This window comes from Aethalodelphis obliquidens, unplaced genomic scaffold (assembly GCF_003676395.1).
Source record: "Aethalodelphis obliquidens isolate GAN/ISIS:26980383/991018 unplaced genomic scaffold, ASM367639v1 scaffold39, whole genome shotgun sequence".
In the NCBI taxonomy this organism is placed as follows: domain Eukaryota; kingdom Metazoa; phylum Chordata; class Mammalia; order Artiodactyla; family Delphinidae; genus Aethalodelphis; species Aethalodelphis obliquidens.
In genome coordinates, this window is record NW_020837983.1 from 13548978 (window position 1) to 13571977 (window position 23000).

Genomic DNA, 23000 nt, shown 5'->3' on the forward strand with positions numbered 1-23000 from the left:
GTTGCTTCATTTGCAAATATTTTCTCCCATTCTGAGGGTTGTCTTTTGGTCTTGTTTATGGTTTCCTTTGCTGTGCAAAAGCTTTGAAGTTTCATTAGGTCCCATTTGTTTATTTTTGTTTTTATTTCCATTACTCTAGGAGGTGGGTCAGAAAGAATCTTGCTGTGATTTATGTCATAGAGTGTTCTGCCTATGTTTTCCTCTAAGAGTTTGATAGTTTCTGGCCTAATATTTAGGTCTTTAATCCATTTTGAGCTTATTTTTGTGTATGGTGTTAGGGAGTGATCTAATCTCATACTTTTACATGTACCTGTCCAGTTTTCCCAGCACCACTTATTGAAGAGGCTGTCCTTTCTCCACTGTACATTCCTGCCACCTTTATCAAAGATAAGGTGTCCATATGTGCATGGGTTTATCTCTGGGCTTTCTATCCTGTTCCATTGATCTATCTTTCTGTTTTTGTGCCAGTACCATACCGTCTTGATAACTGTAGCTTTGTAGTATAGTCTGAAGTCAGGGAGCCTGATTCCTCCAGTTCCTTTTTTTGTTCTCAAGATTGCTTTGGCTATTCGGGGTCTTTTGTGTTTCCATACAAATTGCGAAATTTTTTGTTCTAGTTCTGTGAAAAATGCCAGGGGTAGTTTGATAGGGATTGCATTGAATCTATAGATTGCTTTGGGTAGTAGAGTCATTTTCACAATGTTGATTCTTCCAATCCAAGAACATGGTATATGTCTCCATCTATTTGTATCATCTTTAATTTCTTTCATCAGTGTCTTATAATTTTTTGCATACAGGTCTTTTGTCTCCTTAGGTAGGTTTATTCCTAGATATTTTATTCTTTTTGTTGCAATGGTAAATGGGAGTGTTTTCTTGATTTCACTTTCAGATTTTTCATCATTAGTATATAGGAATGCCAGAGATTTCTGTGCATTAATTTTGTATCCTGCCACTTTACCAAATTCATTGATTAGCTCTAGTAGTTTTCTGGTAGCATCTTTAGGATTCTCTATGTATAGGATCATGTCATCTGCAAACAGTGACAGCTTTACTTCTTCTTTTCCGATTTGGATTCCTTTTATTTCCTTCTCTTCTCTGATTGCTGTGGCTAAAACTTCCAAAACTATGTTGAATAAGAGTGGTGAGAGTGGGCACCCTTGTCTTGTTCCTGATCTTAGTGGAAATGCTTTCAGTTTTTCACCATTGAGGTTGATGTTTGCTGTGGGCTTGTCGTATATGGCCTTTATTATGTTGAGGAAAGTTCCCTCTATGCCTACTTTCTGCAGGGTTTTTATCATAAATGGGTGTTGAATTTTGTCAAAAGCTTTCTCTGCATCTATTGAGATGATCATATGGTTTTTCTCCTTCAATTTGTTAATATGGTTTATCACATTGATAGATTTGCGTATATTGAAGAATCCTTGCATTCCTGGAATAAACCCCACTTGATCATGGTGTATGATCCTTTTAATGTGCTGTTGGATTCTGTTTGCTAGTATTTTGTTGAGGATTTTTGCATCTATGTTCATCAGTGATATTGGTCTGTAGTTTTCTTTCTTTGTGACATCCTTGCCTGGTTTTGGTATCAGGGTGATGGTGGCCTCGTAGAATGAGTTTGGGAGTGTTCCTCCCTCTGCTATATTTTGGAAGAGTTTGAGAAGGATAGGTGTTAGCTCTTCTCTAAATGTTTGATAGAATTCGCCTGTGAAGCCATCTGGTCCTGGGCTATTCTTTGTTGGAAGATTTTTAATAACAGTTTCAATTTCAGTGCTTGTGATTGGTCTGTTCATATTTTCTCTTTCTTCCTGATTCAGTCTTGGCAGGTTGTGCATTTATAAGAATTTGTCCATTTCTTCCAGATTGTCCATTTTATTGGCATAGAGTTGCTTGTAGTAATCTCTCATGATCTCTTTTATTTCTGCAGTGTCAGTTGTTACCTCTCCTTTTTCATTTCTAATTCTATTGATTTGAGTCTTCTCCCTTTTTTTCTTGATGAGTCTGGCTGGTGGTTTATCTATTTTGTTTATCTTCTCAAAGAACCAGCTTTTAGTTTTATTGATCTTTGCTATTGTTTCCTTCATTTCTTTTTCATTTATTTCTGATCTGATTTTTATGATTTCTTTCCTTCTGCTAGCTTTGGGGTTTTTTTGTTCTTCTTTCTCTAATTGCTTGAGGTGCAAGGTTAGGTTGTTTATTCGAGATGTTTCCTGCTTCTTAAGGTGGGCTTGTATTGCTATAAACTTCCCCCTTAGAACTGCTTTTGCTGCATCCCACAGGTTTTGGGTCGTTGTGTCTCCATTTTCATTTGTTTCTAGGTATTTTTTGATTTCCTCTTTGATTTCTTCAGTGATCACTTCATTATTAAGTAGTGTATTGTTTAGCCTCCATGTGTTTGTATTTTTTACAGATCTTTTCCTGTAATTGATATCTAGTCTCATGGCGTTGTGGTCAGAAAAGATACTTGATACAATTTCAATTTTCTTAAATTTACCAAGGCTTGATTTGTGACCCAAGATATGATCTATCCTGGAGAATGTTCCATGAGCACTTGAGAAAAATGTGTATTCTGTTGTTTTTGGATGGAGTGTCCTATAAATATCAATTAAGTCCATCTTGTTTAATGTATCATTTAAAGCTTGTGTTTCCTTATTTATTTTCACTTTGGATGATCTGTCCATGGGTGAAAGTGGGGTGTTAAAGTTCCCTACTATGAATGTGTTACTGTCGATTTCCCCTTTTATGGCTGTTAGTATTTGCCTTATGTATTGAGGTGCTCCTATGTTGGGTGCATAAATATTTACAATTGTTATATCTTCTTCTTGGATCGATCCCTTGATCATTATGTAGTGTCCTTCTTTGTCTCTTTTAATAGTCCTTATTTTAAAGTCTATTTTGTCTGATATGAGAATTGCTACTCCAGCTTTCTTTTGGTTTCCATTTGAATGAGATATTTTTCCATCCCCTTACTTTCAGTCTGTATGTGTCTCTAGGTCTGAAGTGGGTCTCTTGTAGACAGCATATATATGAGTCTTGTTTTTGTATACATTCAGCCAGTCTGTGTCTTTTGGTGGGAGCATTTAATCCATTTACATTTAAGGTAATTATCGATATGTATGTTCCTATTCCCATTTTCTAAATTGTTTTGGGTTCGTTATTATAGGTCTTTTCCTTCTCTTGTGTTTCTTGCCTAGAGAAGATCCTTTAGCATTTGTTGTAAAGCTGGTTTGGTGGGGCTGAACTCTCTCAGCTTTTGCTTGTCTGTAAAGGTTTTAATTTCTCCATCAAATCTGAATGAGATCCTTGCTGGGTAGAGTAGTCTTGGCTGCAGGTTTTTCTCCTTCATCACTTTCAGTATGTCCTGCCACTCCCTTCTGGCTTGTAGGGTTTCTGCTGAGAGATCAGCTGTTAACCTTATGGGGATTCCCTTCTGTGTTATTTGTTGTTTTTCCTTTGCTGCTTTTAATATGCTTTCTTTGTATTTAATTTTTGACAGTTTGATTAATATGTGTCTTGGCGTATTTCTCCTTGTATTTATCCTGTATGGGACTCTCTGTGCTTCCTGGACTTGATTAACTATTTCCTTTCCCATATTAGGGAAGTTTTCAACTATAATCTCTTCAAATATTTTCTCAGTCCCTTTCTTTTTCTCTTCTTCTTCTGGAACCCCTATAATTCGAATGTTGGTGTGTTTAATGTTGTCGCATAGGTCTCTGAGACTGTCCTCAGTTCTTTTCATTCTTTTTTCTTTATTCTGCTCTGCAGTAGTTATTTCCAGTATTTTATCTTCCAGGTCACTTATCCGTTCTTCTGCCTCAGTTATTCTGCTATTGATCCCATCTAGAGTATTTTTAATTTCATTAATTGTGTTGTTCATCGTTGCTTGTTTCATCTTTAGTTCTTCTAGGTCCTTGTTAACTGATTCTTGCATTTTGTCCATTCTGTTGTCCATTCTATCTCCAAGATTTCGGATCAACCTTACTATCATTATTCTGAATTCTTTTTCAGGTAGACTGCCTATTTCCTCTTCATTTGTTAGGTCTGGTGCATTTTTATCTTGCTCCTTTATCTGCTGTGTGTTTTTCTGTTTTCTCATTTTGCTTATCTTACTGTGTTTGGGGTCTCCTTTTTGCAGGCTGCAGGTTCGTAGTTCCTCCTGTTTTTGATGTCTGTCTCCAGTGGCTAAGGTTGGTTCAGTGGGTTGTGTAGGCTTCCTGGTGGAGGGGACTAGTGCCTGTGTTGTGGTGGATGAGGCTGGATCTTGTCTCTCTAGTGGGCAGGTTCACGTCTGGTGGTGTGTTTTGGGGTGTCTGTGGCCTTATTATGATTTTAGGCAGCCTCTCTGCTAATGGGTGGGGTTGTGTTCCTATTTTGCTAGTTGTTTGGCACAGGTTGTCCAGCACTGTGGCTTGCTGGTCGTTGAGTGAAGCTGGGTGCTGGTGTTAAGATGGAGGTCTCTGGGAGATTTTCGCCGTTTGATATTATGTGGAGCTGGGAGGTCTCTTGTGGACCAGTGTCCTGAAGTTGGCTCTCCTACCTCAGAGGCAGAGCCCTGACTCCTGGCTGGAGCACCAAGAGCCTTTCATCCACCCGGCTCAGAATAAAAGGGAGAAAAAGTAGAGGGAATTAGTAGAAGTATGAGGAAAGAAAGAAGGAAAGGAGAGAAGGAAGGAGGGAAGGAAGGAAGGAAGAAAGAAAGAAAAGCAAAGAAGGAAGGAAGGCAAGAAGGAACGAAAGGAGGGAGGGAGGGAGGGAGGAAGGAAGGAAGGAGGGAAAGAAGGAAAAACAGAAAGAAGATACAGTAAAAATAAAATAAAGTATAATAAAGTTATTGAATCAAAAAATTCTTATTTAGAAAAAAAAAAAAAGGGACGGATAGAACCTTAGGACAAATGTTGGAAGCAAAGCTATACAGACAAAATCTTACACAGAAGCGTACACATACACCCTCACTAAAAGAGGTAAAGGGGGAAAAATCATAAATCTTGCTGTCAGAGACCACCTCCTCAATTTGGGATGATTCGTTGTCTAAAGGAGGGAAGGAAGGAAAGAAAGAAAGAAAGAAAGAAAGGACGAAGGTAAAGTATAATAACGTTCTTAAAATTAAAATTGATTATTAAGAAAAAAAATTTTAAGAAAAAAACCATGGACGGATAGAACCCTAGGACAAATGGTGGAAGCAAGACTATACAGACAAGATCTCACACAGAAGCATACACATACACATTCACAAAAAGAGGAATAGGGAAAAAAATCATAGATCTTGCTCCCAAAGTCCACCTCCTTAATTTGGGATGATTGGCTGTCTATTCATGTATTCCACAGATGCAGGGTACATCAGGTTGATTGTGGAGCTTTAATCCGCTGCTTCTGAGGCTGCTGGGAGAGATTTCCCTTTCTCTTCTTTGTTCTCACAGCTCACAGGGGCTCAGCTTTGGATTTGGCCCTGCCTCTGCGTGTAGGTCGCTGGAGGGCGTCTGTTTTTTGCTCAGACAGGACAGGGTTAAAGGAGCCGCTGATTCGGGGGTTCTGGCGTACTGAGGCCGGCGGGGAGGGAGGGGCACGGAATGCGGGGCGGGCCTGCGGCGGCAAAGTCCGGCGTGACCCTGCACCAGCCCGAGGCCCGCCGTGCGCTCTCCCGGGGAAGTCGTTCCCGGATCCCGGGAACCCGGTAGTGGCGGGCTGCCCAGGCTCCGCGGAAGAGGGGCGTGGAGAGCGACCTGCGCTTGCACACAGGCCCCTTGGTGGCGGCAGCAGCAGCCCCAACGTCTCCCGCCCGCCTCTGGGGTCCGCGCCTCCAGCCGCGGCTTGCGCCCGTCTCTGGCGTCCGCGCCCTCAGCCGCGGCTCGCGCCCGTCTCTGGGGTTCGCGCTTTCAACCGCGGCTCGCGCCCGTCTCTGGGGTCCGCGCTTTCAGCCACGGCTCGCGCCCGTCTCTGGGGTTCGCGCTTTCAGCCGCGGCTCGCGCCCGTCTCTGGGGTTCGCGCTTTTAGCCGCGGCTCGCGCCCGTCTCTGGAGTTCCTTTAAGCAGCGTTCTTAAACCCCTCTCCTTGTGCACCAGGAAACAAAGAGGGAAGAAAAAGTCTCTTGCCTCTTCGGCAGGTGCAGACTTTTCCCCGGACTCCCTCCCGGCTAGCTGTGATGCACTAACCTCTTCAGGCCATGTTCAAGCCGCCAACCCCAGTCCTCTCCCTGCGCTCCGTCCGAAACCGAAACCCGAGCCTCAGAGCCTCAGCTCGCAGCCCCGCCCGCCCCGGCGGGTGAGCAGACAAGCCTCTCGGGCTGGTGAGTGCCGGTCCGCACCGATCCTCTGTGCGGGAATCTCCCCGCTTTGCCCTCCGCACCCGTTGCTGTGCACTCCTCCGCGGCTTCGAAGCTCCCCCCTCCGCCTCCCGCCGTCTGCGCCCGCGAAGGGGCTTCCTAGTGTGTGGAAACTTTTCCTCCTTCACAGCTCCCTCCCACTGGTGCAGGTGCCGTCCCTATCCTTTTGTCTCTGTTTATTCTTTTTTTTCTTTTGCCCTACCCAGGTACGTGGGGAGTTTCTTGCCTTTTGGGAGGTCTGAGGTCTTCTGCCAGCCTTCAGTAGGTGTTCTGTAGGAGTTGTTCCACGTGTAGATGTATTTCTGGTGTATCTGTGGGGAGGAAGGTGATCTCCGTGTCTTACTCTTCCGCCATTTTCCTGCTCTCTCGAAGCATTTCTTAAGTTTTAAAAAATCTCTCCCCTTTCTGAATAATCAACATTTTTCATGAAATGCCATAGTTTTTTCATACTAAGAAGCAAATTTTTTTCACATCATAACATTTTGAAAATATAAATTCTTTTTGCCATCAAATGCTTGGCATCGTTTAATGGTAGCATTTTTTCCTTTCTAGTGATATATAAAATAATTGTGCATATTTTAATTGATAGCAACTTAGCTGTAATGAAATAGGATAGCATGGATATATATTAAGGTATGTTACACTAAGCTGTGCTGTCGTATATTTTACCTGTCTGTCTACCTTTCTTGAATGTAAGTTTCTTGAGGTCCTATTTGCACCCACAGATCCTAAAACAGTTTCACACTGTGTAATCATTAAAATGAATTCTGATGTGTGTAATCTATACAATCATTTAATCAGTCACTTGTTATTAAAGAAGAATACATTGGTAATACCAAAGGAGCAAGATGTTTAAAAAATAAGCTAATTATGGAGAATAATTTACCTTCCTATTTCAAATATTGCATTTTAGCTAGCTTTGGTTTTGTTTTGGAACTTGAGAGTTGGTTGAAGCGTATCTGGCCCCTTAGATCTACTGACTTTTATGGTTTGGTCCCTATCTTTAAAATCTGCTGCTTTCAGAGCTGGCAATGCATTAAGAGCACATTACCACAAACTTAGTGGCTTAAAACAACACATTTTGCCACCTTACAATTTCTGTTGTTCAGGAGTCTCAGCATGGCTTCACTGAGTATTCTGTTTAGGATCTCAAGCTACAATTAGGTTGTTGCCTGGGCTGTGTTTCTGGAGGCTTGATGGGGGAAGAATCTAATTTCAGGTTCAATCAGATTGTTGGCAGAATTCATATCTTTGTGATTGGATGCAACTTGAAGTTCCTAGATGGTGCCCATCGTTCCTGAAGACTGCCTGCTCTTCCTTGCCACGTGGGCTGCTTACTTCATCAAGCAGGCAAAGGAGGCTTAGAGCAAGTTCACTAGCTAGGGTGGATATTTTAACAGTATCATGAGAGTGAGATTCCATCACTATGCCATTCCACCACCTTGATTAGGAGCAAGTCACAGATCCTTTACAAAGGCATAAACACTATGAGGTGGGGATTATGGGCATCATTTTAGACTCAGTTCTCTACACTCACCCCAATAGTTGTCTCTGAAGCAACTCCATGGAACATAGTTTGAAAACCATTGCCTTTGATAATATTCCCAATGTATAACTTTTTTTTTTTAACTTGGGCTATTAGTCTCCCTTAATACTGAATATTTTCCTTGAAGGACTTAAGCCTTATGATCAGTTTTAATGGCTTTCTTAGGGAAAATGACCCTCCAGGAAGGTTTCAGCATTATGTATCAAAATATAGTTCTTGGAACACTTGTCCTATGGGAAAGGTTAGTGTTCCAAATAAGTTTGTGGAAACTGTAGATTACATAATTCTTGTACAGAAGCATATTGTCATTACTATAGGAAAAATTCTGCACTCAAGAAATCTATTTAATTGCATTTAATCCAGAGTTTTCTAAGCTTATTTGACTAGAGGACCTTTATATCACTCAAGCCTATTAACATTTTGCAGAAGCAGTGTTTCCTGTTGGAAAATGCCAACACAAATAGCCTGACAAGCTGAGGAAGAAAGTAAAATACCAAGAAGAAAAATGAGAGGAAAAATAAAAGGGCCATAGATAAATTTTCCCTATCTATTTAGAATGAAATTATGATTATTTTACTTTAATAATGATGAAGATGGTTATGATACCATCAACATTGGCATGACTCTATAATTTGCCAAACACTTTCATGACCATTATCTTACTTAAGCCTCTCAACAATCTGTGATATCACGATTAATCTCTTTTTATGTAAATGAGGCCTAATGTATTATGTGATTTGCCCAAGTCATAAAATTAGTAAGGAGTGGAGCCAATACTTTAACATAGGTTTTGTGGCTTCAGCTATAAAACTCTTTCTGTTGCAACATGCTGTGACTTTATAAACATGATTAAGTTAAAAATAAAGATGTTGAAGAATACCTTTGTATACTATGTGATTTAATTGAAAACATTTATTAACCTAAACAAATGAGAAACTGTGACATAAAACAGTTTATAAATTCTTGCATTCATTTAATAACTGTAGGGAAAATGTTATAAATAGAATATCTGAACTTTTTTTCCTCTGTGCATCAAACACAACATGACACAGACACACGTACTATTGGGTTAGTTTATATTTTGCAGTAGAGATAAGTGAAGGAGAAAATCTTAGCCTAAGATGTGAATCTTTATATTATTTTTAACCAGGTTTTATATTTAAATGTGTTTAATTCAAACTAATAGAATCACTGAATATCAGAGATCGGTAGGATTTAGTGATCTTTTAATGTAACTTTATTACACTGATTGTTCACTATATCATGCTAACAAGTGGTACTCCAGCTTTTCTTTGAACACTTCCAGTGATGGGATTATCAATACCTATGAAGGCAGCAACACATTATTTTTAACTTTTAATTTCAGAATAATTATAAATTTGCAGGAAATTGCAAAGATAGTACATAGAGATCCCATGTGCCCTTTACCTAGTTTCCCCCAATGGTTATATCTTGTTTAACTATAGAACAATATCAAAACCAGGAAATTGACATTGGAACAATGTGTTTGTTTAGGTTTGTGACATCACATATATGGATTCATATAAGTACCACTGTTACAAAGATACAGAGCTATACCATCACAGAGATCTTCCTTATGCTGCCACTTTATATTTAGTAACACCTTCGTCCCTCCCCACCCTGTCCCTAACCTCTGCTAACCACTAATTTATTCTCTATTTCTATAATTTTATTATTTATACTATATAAATGAAATCATGTGGTATGTGATATTTTGTTATTTTCTTTTTCATTCAGCATATTACCCTTGAGGTGCATCTATGTTGGACGTATCAATAGTTTTTTCCTTTTTATTAGTGAGTATTATTCCATGGTATGGATATAACACAGTTTGTTTAGCCATTTGCCTATTAAAGGACATTTTGTTTGTTTCCACTTTTTGGCTGTTACAAATAAAGATATCCTTTTTCGTGAGAATTCTCATCACATAAAGCATTTTGCCTTTTGTCTTAAGTATGATCTTAACTAGGTTTTTGGTTGATGTCCTTTATTTATTTGAGCAAGTTCTCCTCATTCCTTGCTTTCTATGAGTTGTATTTTTTATTTTAAATCATGAATTTTTTCTGCGTCAATGAATAGGATCATGATATTTTTTTCTTTTGTAACTTGTGAATGTGATAGCTTACATTGATTTTTTTTTTTTTTTTTTTTGCGGTATGCGGGCCTCTCACTGTTGTGGCCTCTCCCATTGCGGAGCACAGGCTCCGAATGCGCAGGCTCAGCGGCCATGGCTCACGGGCCCAGCCGCTCTGCGGCATGTGGGATCTTCCCGGATCGGGGCACGAACCCGTGTCCGCTGCATTGGCAGGCGGACTCTCAACCACTGCACCACCAGGGAAGCCCTACATTGATTTTTAATATTCAACCAGCCTTGCATTCTAGCAATAAACCCCATTTGGTCAGAGTGTATAATTCTTTTTATATATTGCTGAATTATATTTGCTAATATTCTGTTAAGGATTTATGTGTCCGTATTTATGAGGGAGTTGGTCTGCATTTTTCTTGTTTGCCATTTTCTTTTTTGTTTTCTGTTCCGTTTTTTATTTTTGCTTTCTTTTTCTTGCCTTTCTATAGGTTATTTGAACTTTTTTAAAACAATTGCATTTTGATTCATCTGTAGTGTTTTTGAGTGTATTTCTTTGCAAAGATTTTTTTCTAGTGGTTGCTCTAAGTACTGTGTATACATATGTATAACTTATCACATCCTGCTGGTGTTGATATTTTACTAGTTAGACAGATGTAGAAACTTACATACTTTAAGTTCTTTTATCTTTCCCTGTTTATAAGGTAATTATCTTAAATATTTCTTCTATGTATGTTGAAAGGCATATCAGACAATGTATACTTTTTGCTTCAAACATCAACATAATTTAGAAAACTGAAGAGGAGGAGGAAAGCCTATTGTATTCACCCATATTTTTACTTACCATGTTCTTTATTCCTTCTTGATATTTTCAGGTTCCTTCTTTTTTTGTTTCAATTCAGGGTTGACATTTCTTTTATTTCAGCAATTGAAAAATATTGTGCCATTTCTTTCTGGCCTCCAAGGTTTCTGATGAGAAATTTTATCACTGTCATTGGAATTGTCTTTCCCCTTTAGATCAGTTGTTGTTTCTTTCTTGCCTCTTTCAAAACAGTTTGTCTTTAGTTTTTAGGTTGATTATGATGTGTCTTGGCACAGATTTCTTTGTGTAATTCTTGTTTGGGGGCTTATGTAGTTTCTTGAATCAGTAGGCTTACATGTTTTGCAAATCTGGGAAATTTTCAGTCATTATTTCTTCAAATACTTTTTCTGACCCCATCTTTCTCCTCTCCTGGAACTACAATGACATGAATCTTCTATTATTTTAATTATATATTATAATCACCAAAGTCCCTGAGGCTCTGTTTATTTTATTATTTATCTATTGTCTCTGTTTTTCAGATTGGGTTATTTCTGCTCTATTTTCAAGTACATTGTTGTTCCTCTGTCCTTTCCATTCTGTTCTTGAACCCATCCATTTGCTTTTAAAATTTCAGTCATTTTTCAAAAAGTTCTAAAATTTCCATTTTGTTCTTTTTGTCTTCCATTTCTTGTTCTAGAACTGGAAAGTTCAGCAGTACATTCTTGACTGCTACTAAAGGAAAAACATCTTAGTTCTGCCCTTTGAAGCTATGTAAAATAAGAATACTAAGTGATAAGTATTATTATCTAAATATTAGCAGTCCTGATAGTTCAGGACTACTTTCTATATATTTTCTATATGTATTGTATATGTTCTGATTACCTTATTTAATTCTTACAGTAACACTAATATTTACTCATGTAAGAAATGTTTACTGAGGGCTTACCTTATGTGACTTTTTTTGTTTGTTTGATATTTTTGCTTTAGCTTCAAATGGTCAGACAGCTGACTTCTTATTTATGTACAGAGGGAAAAACTACATTTCCGCAATTTTGGTAGTTTGTAGGCATACGGGAGAAGAGAGATTGCAAGCTGAAGTCTCACATCTTCACATAAACCAGCCAAAAATTTTTATTTATAGTCTCCATATTATATTTAATCCAATTCAGAGATTTATCAATACTTTGTTGTGGAACAGTGGTATATTTCGAAAGAGTTACAGGTTTTCTGAAATACAGATATGCTCAGGGTTTTGGGTAGCCATAAAATCTTAATTGTCATTTGTGCAGTGAAAAGGATTGGGAAGCACTTCTCTAGTTAACAGGTTGAAGAATGTATTTTTTTTCCCTACAAATTGAACTTTGCATATGTTAATAGCACAGCTTCATCATCCTACACAAAGAAACTTCTGTGAATATACTAAAAACTATTGAATTGTACACTTTAAATGGGTGAGTTTTATGGTATGTGAATTTTATCTCAATAAAGTTAAAAAAAAAAAAAAGAATTGTCTCCTGTTCTTCTCAAACAGTGAGATCAATCACCTGGTGGGCTTGTTAAACCAAATTTCTAGGCATCACCTACAGAATTCCTGATTAAGTCTAGGTGGTACCCAAGAATCTGCATTTCTAACAAGTTCCCAGGTGCTATTGATTATGCTATTTTAGGGATTTTGTGAACCATTCATCTACCCAGAATTTTCCTACTTCCTCATTTTCCTTTGACTCTTCAGTTACTTCAGTCTGATTTTAATTTCATCATTCTACCCAGAGTGCTTTTTCTAACATCCTTCCTGATATTAATGTTGCCAAATCAAATGCATAATTTTCAGTTCCTTATCTTAGGTGATGTGTAGAAATCATTCTGTAGTTGATTTCCCCTCCTGTTTAAGAAATTCTCTTTCTCTTTGGTCTGGAGACCTCCATCTTTCTCCCTCCTTTCTTCTTTTCTATCTCTACATGCTCTCAGTCTCTCTCTCTCATCTCAAATCAAACTCTGTTAGAATTCAATCTGGGTCCTCTTCATATCTTACCTTACTCTTTGTTTGTCCTTCTTAACACTCTTATTTCTACCTCCAAAACATCTCTCAGTTCCCTTTCTTACCATGTCTATTACCATCACCTATGTTCAAGCCATAATCACCTGTTGCATGAGTTATTGCAACTTTTTTTAAAAAATAGATCTACTTATTTATTTTTGGCTGCATTGGGTCTTTGTTGCTGTTTGTGGGCTTTCTCTAGTTGCAGCAAGCGGGGGCTACTCTTCATTGCGGTGCGTGGGCTTCTTATTGCGGTGGCTTCTCTTGTCGCGGAGCACGGGCTCTAGGTGCGTGGTCTCAGTAGTTGTGGCGCATGGGCTTAGTTGCCTCGCGACACGTGGGATCTTCCCAGACCAGGGCTTGAACCCATGTCCCCTGCATTCGCAGGTGGATTCTTAACCACTGCACCACCAGGGAAGTCCTGCAACTGTCTTTTAACTCATGGTGTCTTCCAACCCAACCTCTCTTTAGTATTTAGATTCATCTTTAAAAAATGTAAATGAGTTCATGTATCTTGCTTAAAATCCTTCAGTGAATGAAATTCATAATGTTTAAGATGGTATAAGAAGCCCTCTCTAAACTGGTCTATGTTGCCTCCCCAGTCTCATTTAGCACCATATTCTCCCTCAGTCTTTTTGGTTCAGACACACTGGTGTTCCATCAGTCTTTTTACAGTACCATCTTGTTACTTCTTCCTGGAATGCTCTTTCCTATGCTTTTCATCTGCCTTTATCTTTACCTGTCCTTTAAGTCACATATTTCAGTTCTCATCTTAAACATCACTTTTCTTAGAGGTGTTTACTGACCCCCAAATCTAAATTAGATGTTATTGTACTCTTTCAGTGTTTTGTACTCTCCTATATGACACTGATGATTTGTATATTGCATTTATCTCCATTCTACTGCATGTCTCATTACCCCTTATGCTAGACTTAGCACAATGCATAGCAAATGGAAGGTGTTTACTAAATATTTTTAAATAAATGAAAGTATGAATAGAGCTTAAAAAGACATGTGCACATATAGATGAAAAAATTCTTTTTCAAAGGTAAGGCAAATAAGGAGCACATAAGTTTGGGAAATGGATATTCATTCTTAGTTGCCAATTACATAAATTGTCTGAAAAAATTATTTTTAAAGAAAATTTATTTTTTAGGAGAATGCAATTTCTGAAAAAAACCTTGAAAAATTGTTTCAAAGTAATATTAAGTAATTCAAGATATTTAAGGAAAGTTTATTTCTACTAATAGAAATTGAGTGAACCTGTTTTGTCCTTTTCATATAATCTTTTGTGTAACCAATTCTTTTTTTTTAATCACTCAAAATTTTTAGGCGGTTTCAGCATTATAAAGAATATCATACTACCTTCCAGAAACAACCTTTAAGTACTTCACTTTTAATTGTAGTGTTTATTAGCAAACCACTGTTTAATTTTTTAAATGTTCCTTAATCTTTGGAGAAAAAACTCATGTCTATATGCCAGCATGAAAAAAAATAGCACGAGTAACAGACCTAGCTGAAAGTCTTTTTCTTTTTCAGAATATATAATTTTTTTTGTTTCTATTCCTGTTTATTATTAGCCTTTTCTCTTCCTGCAGCACTTTTGTCCTGTAGGGTCTGTCTAGAGTACATAAACTATATATTCTGTATTCTATAAATTTTAGTCATTTGAAATCTTAGCTTTCTCTTGGTAAATATAGTGAGTGCTACAGACAAAGTTCTTAAAACCGGAGAGGATCACACAGTTTAAAATGTTTATTATGTCTTTCTCTGTCCTTTCTTTTGCCGTCTCCTTTACTTCCCTCTTTTGTCTGTCTGACTCTCACAGGAGACATGGATTACAACTGGTTGGACCATACGTCTTGGCATAGCAGTGAGGCATCCCTAATGTCTTTGGTGAGACATGTGGAGCCTTACTTTTTAATTTCCGTTATCATTTCACTTTTCCTTTTTGATTTACACCTTTGCATGTTTTCTTTTTTGTATTTTTTTTTTTTTTTATCCCACACCTGTAGGGGACAGTCAAAAGGGAAAAAGAAAAACTAGTGAGCAGGCAGTTTTGTCGGACTCTAACACCAGGTCTGAGAGACAAAAGAAAATGATGTACTTTGGTGGCCACTCTTTGGAAGAGGATTTGGAATGGTCTGAGCCTCAGATTAAGGACTCTGGGGTAGATACGTGTAGTAGCACAACCCTTAACGAGGAGCATAGCCATAGTGATAAGGTACTGAGATTGTGGAGCCTGCCTTTTAACCTGCTCATTTGGTCTTCGTTTGCTCTCTGTCACTCATTCAAACAGAACATAATAAAAGGACAGGGCATTTCAAGGGTCAATGTAGCATTTCTTAAGGTGCAGAAAAGAAAAACAAAACCAAAACAAACTAACCAACCAAAATACTTCTTGCTTGCTTTGCTGTTTTTGTTTTTTGACGGCATACCAAAAATAAGTAATTGAAAATAAAAATTAGGAACAAAGGAATGTTTTGTTTATGGTCGCATGAAAGAACTTTGTAATGTTATTATATACCACAAATATAAAGAATTTTTTTGGATTGGCTTATTTGATTGCTTGCATATATTTTCCTTGGGATGAAAATTAAATTATCAACAGTTTGAATCCCAGGCAAAAGGGAGATGATTGGGTCTGTTTGCACAGAAAAAGTTGTTTTTCTTTTTTCCCTTTCACTGTCATTTTGCTCTTTTGTTATATTGTCATAGCATTTTAGTGTAGTATTAATTAGTATTAGAACCATTGCCATCTGCTTTGGTATTTATTATTTTGCTTTTACTATAGTGAGACTTTTGAAATCTTTTTACCATATAGATGTGATTTACTGGAACTTGTCTTTTGCCTGCTAAGTTTTGCATGAAGATGTGCATGTTACTTTCAGATAACTGTGAAACTGTGATTACACAAATCATTTACTTTGTTATTTGATATATGATTTATAATGGAATGGTATCATGATTTATAAAAGGCTTGGTTCTGCCTGAGATAAACTACTAATATTTTCAAAGTTGTTTAACAATGGATACCATTGAATTATCAAATAAAATTAATTTGCTAAATAGATCAGAGACCTGAAAGAATCAAGGACCCTCCAAAAAGTGAGAAATATAATCTATCATCACCTTTGAATTAGGCCTGTTTCTCCCATGAACGTTCATTTGGAAAGTTACTGGAGCTTGTGTATTTTTAATAATTTTAATCTAGAAACCTACTTCAAGAAAGCCCTCATCAGAGGTTCAAATTCATGTTTTAATATAGTGTGACCTTTTAACTTTTACTGTAATAAAGTCTTTCAAAGTCTTCCAAAAGTGTTTGAAGATTAAATGCTCATTTTTAAATGAGTTCGATCGCATAGAATTGCAGTCTCTTTTCTGCTTGTGAATTTTTAATCTTCAGTGTGTAGATAATTAGAGTTTGCATGTGTTTTCAAGCTTTCTCAGATTTTGTAGAACTATAGAACTTCAGTATTGTGTCAGAGCACTGTTAGAATTTGCAGTAACTGGATTTTGAAAAAACTTGAGATTATTAAAATGAGGTTATAAACATAATCTAGTAAACCCTTTTGATCAATGTTTTGAATAAAAACTGGTTTGTGTAATCATAACACTTTGGAAGTTGGAAGTTTAGAGAGATTGCACACTAAGGGGTCATTTATCATAAAATAACATTAATTTTGTGTTTATTGATGCAATATGTCAGCACCCTGTGACGTGGCAGCCATCTAAAGACGGAGATCGTTTAATTGGTCGCATTTTATTAAATAAGCGTTTAAAAGATGGAAGTGTACCTCGAGATTCAGGAACAATGCTTGGCTTGAAGGTATGTGATGAAATATATGAGATGTTGCTCTATACTCATTTACAGATTAATCAGAAAAGCAAAAGATATAATAACACTATACCAATTTAGTGGGGTTTTTTTCTATTTTCAAGAATTCCTAAATATTTGCACTCATTATCCAAAACCTTTTCATTTTCCAAGTATTATTTAAGAAGTTGCCATTATTCTACAATAATACTTATTTATATAATTTTGGAAAATAGAACTTGAGTTACATACTTGGGTTCTTCAAACTTATTTTACCTATAGTTTGTCCTTTAAGTCTATATATGTGTTTATATTCTTTTAAAATGATAGCTTCGTTCAATTATTAAATGTACAAACTTGGGAAATACATATATGTATTACATATTACATAGGAATGTAATTTTTGTATTAGAGTAGCAAAATGTGTGTGCGTTTGTGTGTATTTGTGTGTGTGTGTGAGAGAGAGAGAGTACTGTTTGAAGTCTGGAAACTCAAAAATACTTATGTTAGGAGATTTAATATAAATATTGATTTATATTTTACTGTAAAATACCAGATAATTATTTGGTAAGTACACCAAAGAAAGCTCTGTTTATTTTTTGTGCATCTATAAGGTGAATTAAAAACTGAAATGCGAAGAGAGTAAATGTTTTAGAGTTAAGCCATTGCTACAGAAGTAGTTGTGTAGATTCCAGTAAGTGAGATATATTTGAAAACTTTGGTTGTAAATAAAATTGAGCATCACTTATTGGCTGGTTGCCATGCAGTTGGCACTCATCTGAGCACTTTATATCTATCATTTTATTAACACTCACAACAGATAAGAAATAAGCTTAGAGAGGTGTCATAACTTGCCCATGGTCTTAAAGATGGTGATGAAGGTGAGAATTAAATCCAGATCTGCCCAGTATACTGTTAGAGCAGTGTAGTATAGAGGTTGAAAAGTCTTGGCTTGATTTCTAGTTATAGCATTACTAGCTACATGACGTTAGGCAGCTAAACCTCTCAGCCTCAGACTCCTCCTCTGTACAATGGAGATAATAATACTTACTGAATTATTATCTAATAAGATTAAATAAAGCAGTATACAAACATTTAGTACAGTGCCTAGCACTCTCAGATTTCCATAATAATATAATCAGTATAATTATTATTATTAAAGTTTATCAAGCCAAGAAACTTTAAAAATATTAACACAGGGGGCTTCCCTGGTGGCGCAGTGGTTGGGAGTCCGCCTGCCGTTGCAGGGGACACGGGTTCGTGCCCCGGTCTGGGAGGATCCCACATGCCGCGGAGCAGCTGTGCCCATGAGCCATGGCCGCTGGGCCTGTGCGTCCGGAGCCTGTGCTCCGCAACGGGAGAGGCCACAACAGTGAGAGGCCCGCGTACCGCAAAAAAACAAAAACAAAACAAAAAACAAAACAAAAAAAATTAACACAGGGATTTCAGCCCATAATATCTATATATATAATTTTCAGAACCAAACATAGGAATAATGAGTTAATATTAACTGAACTGCACCTGAGTGTAATTCACTGCACCTGGGGACTAAATATGGAATAAGATAAATCAATGATTTTTGAATTCTGTATTGTTCAGTCAATTTAGAAGAGGAAGAAAACTATTCTAGTCAATGAAGTTGGTTACTATTATTTGCTTAAAGTTGATATATTGATTGAATGGCAGTTAATGAGAATCAGAGCATTAATTTTTAAGAGGCCAGTCTTATAGCTACACATATGACTTCACAGCATTATTGCTAACCTTTGTTTTTTCTTTTTCTGAAAGATATGTATTAATAGAAATGTAAAAGCAGAAAAATTGGGATGCAGATGACCTAAAGTTTACATTAATTCTGATGAGATTAAGTATATTTTGTAACTTTCTCAGGAAAAATGCATCATCATGGTCATCATGTGCGTTATCAATATGCCCAAATATTACCCACTAATAAAAATTTTAGAAGATATGATAATATAGTAAAAGTAACAAAATATATATTATGACATTTGACATCTATAACTAGAAATGTTAATATAATTATATAGTACTGTAATAAGTTTTTAGAAATGACAAAAGTAAGAATTCTGTAATAAAGGCAAAAATTATAAATTGTTAAGTTGTTTCTAAGGTATGAATCATTTTCAACAAATAATTGATTAAATTGTTAAACATTTGGAATATGTAGAGTCCACACTTGGGACATGTACTCAGTTCCTATTAGTAACACTATATTATTTAAAAATTATTTTTAGCATATTAAACTATAGTTTCAAAACCTGCAAATTGTCTAGTTATTTTTTACTTGAATCTTCAGCTGTGTTCATCGAACAATATGCTTGTTTTAACATTTTCTTCTTTTAAACAGGTTGTAGGAGGAAAGATGACTGAATCAGGTCGGCTCTGTGCATTTATTACCAAAGTTAAAAAAGGAAGTTTAGCTGATACTGTAGGACATCTTAGACCAGGTAGGTTTCAATCTTTGATTATTTACATTTAAACTGTTAAACTTGAGTAGTTATGAAAAAGTTATCCTCATTTAGAAGTGACTTCACCGATAATAAAAAGTTCATTTAACTTATATTAATCTTTATTCATTAATGGAAAGTTGTAACTACTAGTTTTTGAGTCACATTAGATAAAAATATTTTTATATTTACTGATCTTATTTTTTTGCTGATGGATATTCCTAGTCTGTATCTAGGATTAGATTAACCTAATTTGTTTCCCATAAGCCTTCCTATTTCTTTTGAAGAACTTCCAATGTAATTTAGGAAACAAACTTCATGGATAAATACATATTTCCTGAAATGTGTCACTCCTTATCTCTTTGATAATGGATACTATTGAAGAGATCCTTGAGTGCCTTGGAGAGGATTCAGTAAGATGCATAGTATTAAGCTTTTTACAAAAGAGTCTAGACAAGGTGCTCAGCTGCATGTATATTGAGAATCCTAGAATAAAGAGTTATAAAATTTTCAAAGAGACAACTTATCTTAATAGTTTCTAGAATTGGAATTTCTATTGAGAAATCACAGAGACAAGAGTGATGTCACCAAGTTGGAGACATAGGTTGTTCCCAACTTGCTTCCCCTTGCAAGAAACACAACTAACAACTATTCAGGGACAAGACATCATTGAGAAAATTATAGAAATCACAGATACAACTTTTATGTAATCTTTTCCTCTGACCCTTCCTTGTCCTTTTGTGTGAAATACACTAATCATCCTGGTCATCAAATTTTATGCCACTGGAGCTGTTCTCAGTATGTTTCTTATTCCATAAAGGAATTTTGTTCTACAAAATTAATCGCAGTTTGAGACGGCTTTTGTTTCGAGTGCATTTTATGGGATTAGTTTTTCTAAGATTATCATTACTGACACACACTGTAGGTGATGAAGTATTAGAATGGAATGGAAGACTATTGCAAGGAGCCACATTTGAAGAAGTATATAACATCATCCTGGAATCCAAACCTGAGCCACAAGTGGAGCTTGTTGTTTCAAGGCCTATTGGGTGAGTTGGTTTGAATACTTCATACATGTATAAAGTTGACTACTATTAAATAATTTGTAATGTGCAATCCAATAATGTCTGATAGCTTTATAAAACTAAATTATTTTGAGGACAATGCTTTTTTCTCCTTTACTAAAAATACCTCACCAAAAATCATGACATCTTTTTATCTGATCATGCTAGAATATACAGTTAATTACAAAAGAAGAAGGGATATTTAGGTGTATTATTTTTATTATCTTAGTAGCTCAGGAAATGGATAAAAGAATTAGTGGAAGGGGACTGTAGTAACAATTTCAAAAGAAGTTTCATAAGCTATGGTTCTCTACATTGTAAATATGAGAATCAACTATAGTCTATGAATTTTATATATTTTTTCCAAAATGGAGATTTCATATAAAAAAGAGAGGGCTTAAGGACATTCTATTCCTAGATGGTGGCAACTGTTTAAGGAAAAACAACATCTTTAAGGTAACATAAAAAATAAGCAAATGTCGGGCTTCCCTGGTGGCGCAGTGGTTGAGAGTCCGCCTGCCAGTGCAGGGGACGTGGGTTCGTGCCCCGGTCCGGGAAAATCCCACATGCCGCGGAGCGGCTGGGCCCATGAGCCATGGCCGCTGAGCCTGCGCGTCTGTTGCCTGTGCTCCGCAACGGGAGAGGCCACAAAAAAAAAAAAAAAAAGCAAATGTCAATTACTCTTTGACTTTTTAAGTTGCAGATAAATATAATCCTTTGTACTATGTTCCTTTCAAAAGTAATGAATCTGTCACATGAAATTATATCTATTTTTTATTTTGTCTTTTCATAGTTTTGTAATGTGGTAAAACTGTACTGTATCAGCTTAGGGTATTAATCAAATATATTTCTTAGTGTTAAAGGATGCTCTAATCATATTTTTGTTTAATGTCTTAAATATTTTTGATGCAGTTTTCTGAATGAGCTTAACCATTAATATATGCCCCTCCTGGCAAATCTCAAACAAAAATGTACATACTTTTGGTGTAAATACAGTTACAAGGTAATTATGTTAAGTCCAATAAGAAACATGTTTGCATTTTTCTCAGTAGTATTATTTTGTTTAAAAAATTTCAGTGACAATCTGAATATTTTAACTTTTGTTTTGGTGATATTTTATTTGAATTTCAATGTTCTGATTTGAACAACAGCAGGTAAAAGAGTAGAATACAATTAAAATATATCTATAAAACTTACCCTGTTGAATATAGAAATTTTTTAGAATGGATAATTGTGTAGTGAAGCACATAGGAAATAAAGTATATATTTTTACAAATCTGCTCTAAATGCTTATCAGTTTTAATTCCTTTTAAGTAGTAGGGTTAGCCCAGAACACTTTTATTAGCAAAAAGTACTATGACTTATTTTTTTCCTTATTTATATAGTGCTGCTATAATACACAATTTTGTCCATTTTACATTGTCCTATTATAATATAGTTTGATAATGATCAAAATAGCAGTTGCTACTATTTGTTGAAACAATTTCTTGTTTTTTTCTTTTTCTGTCATTTCAGAGATATACCTAGAATACCTGATAGCACACACGCACAACTGGAGTCCAGTAAGTTTCATTTATTTTAGAAGAAAATGTTATTAATAAAGTCGTTCATTATCAGGGGTCAAATGAAATCTATTAATACAAAGTAAGAAATATAATAGTGTTGTTATCAAGTATGCAGTCATATAAAGATGGAAAATTTAGTATTATTTCATGTTATTGTGGAAAAGAGTATAAAAGTCTATAATATTTTAAGATGTTTTTTTAAACCACACTGTCTTAACTACTATGTATTTTTAGATAGCCTTATTAAGATATACTACTATAAACTGAATGTATTTAAAGTGCACAGTTAGGTAAGCTTTGATATACATGTGAGTCCATTATCATAATAAAAAATAATGAACATATTATCACTCCCCAAAATTTCACTCCCTCCCCAAATTTCACCTAATTTTAAAATTTACTACTTTGTAAACTAATCCTCAGTAAATGAAGGGAATGCTTGGGACAATCTAGTGAATAATTACATATATTCTAATTTATATTTTGAGAAAATGGGGTAATAGTTCTGATTTAACAGAGTGGTAATGGAGCAATATAAGTTAAAATAACATTAAGTATTTAGACACTTTTTATTACTTGTGTTTGAGTACTATTTCAGATACTAAGCAAATGAATTTTTTCCGATGAATTAAGTTTGTTGGTTGATTGAGAGTAAGTCATGTTGTGAAAGAAGAAGGAGGAGGGTCGCACTTTGAAATACATTGATCAGGATAGACACTGAGAAGGAAGGATTGGAGCAAGATTTGAAAGAGTGGCAGTCTGAGGGAAAAGCTCTCCAGGAACAGGGACCAGAGGTTCAATGTCTCTAAGGCAGGAAAGCCTACGTTGCATTTAAGAAAAAGCAAAAAGGCTGTTGTGGCTGCAAGAGTGAGCAAGGGGAAGAATGGCAGGAAGGAGGACAGGGAAGTAATGGGAAAACAAACTGCATAGGTTTTATAAGGCACTGTAAAGACTTTGACTTTTACTCTAAGGGAAATCAAGAGCTACATAGGATGTTTTTGAGGAGAAACTTAACGTTTTAAAATCAGGCTACTATGTTGAAAATAGATTAAATGGAGTGAAAGCAGAGAGACCAGTGAGAAGACTATTTCAGTATTTGGTGAGATTATGGTAATTTAGACCATGGTAGGTGCAGCGAAGGTGGTGAGAAGCGGTTGGATTATCTATACACACAACAATTGAGAATGTACTGTTAAAATAGATGTTATTTTTTTTTACATTGTATTACAATTATGAGTATACATTTAAAAAAATCTTTACCAGAGAGGTGAAATCCTTTT

General features: G+C 36.1%; 1 protein-coding gene across 2 annotated transcripts in view; it reads left to right on the forward strand.

Annotated features, from left to right (window-relative positions):
* The window catches only part of RIMS2 (regulating synaptic membrane exocytosis 2), a 566417-nt gene that overhangs the window by 300900 nt on the left and 242517 nt on the right, over window positions 1–23000 (forward strand). For both annotated transcript variants that reach the window (XM_027131585.1, XM_027131586.1), the window contains exons 7-11: window positions 14822–15030; window positions 16516–16635; window positions 18992–19091; window positions 20017–20140; window positions 21671–21717. In XM_027131585.1, the coding sequence (XP_026987386.1) occupies window positions 14822–15030; window positions 16516–16635; window positions 18992–19091; window positions 20017–20140; window positions 21671–21717 (600 nt within the window). The remainder of the gene's footprint in view (window positions 1–14821; window positions 15031–16515; window positions 16636–18991; window positions 19092–20016; window positions 20141–21670; window positions 21718–23000) is intronic.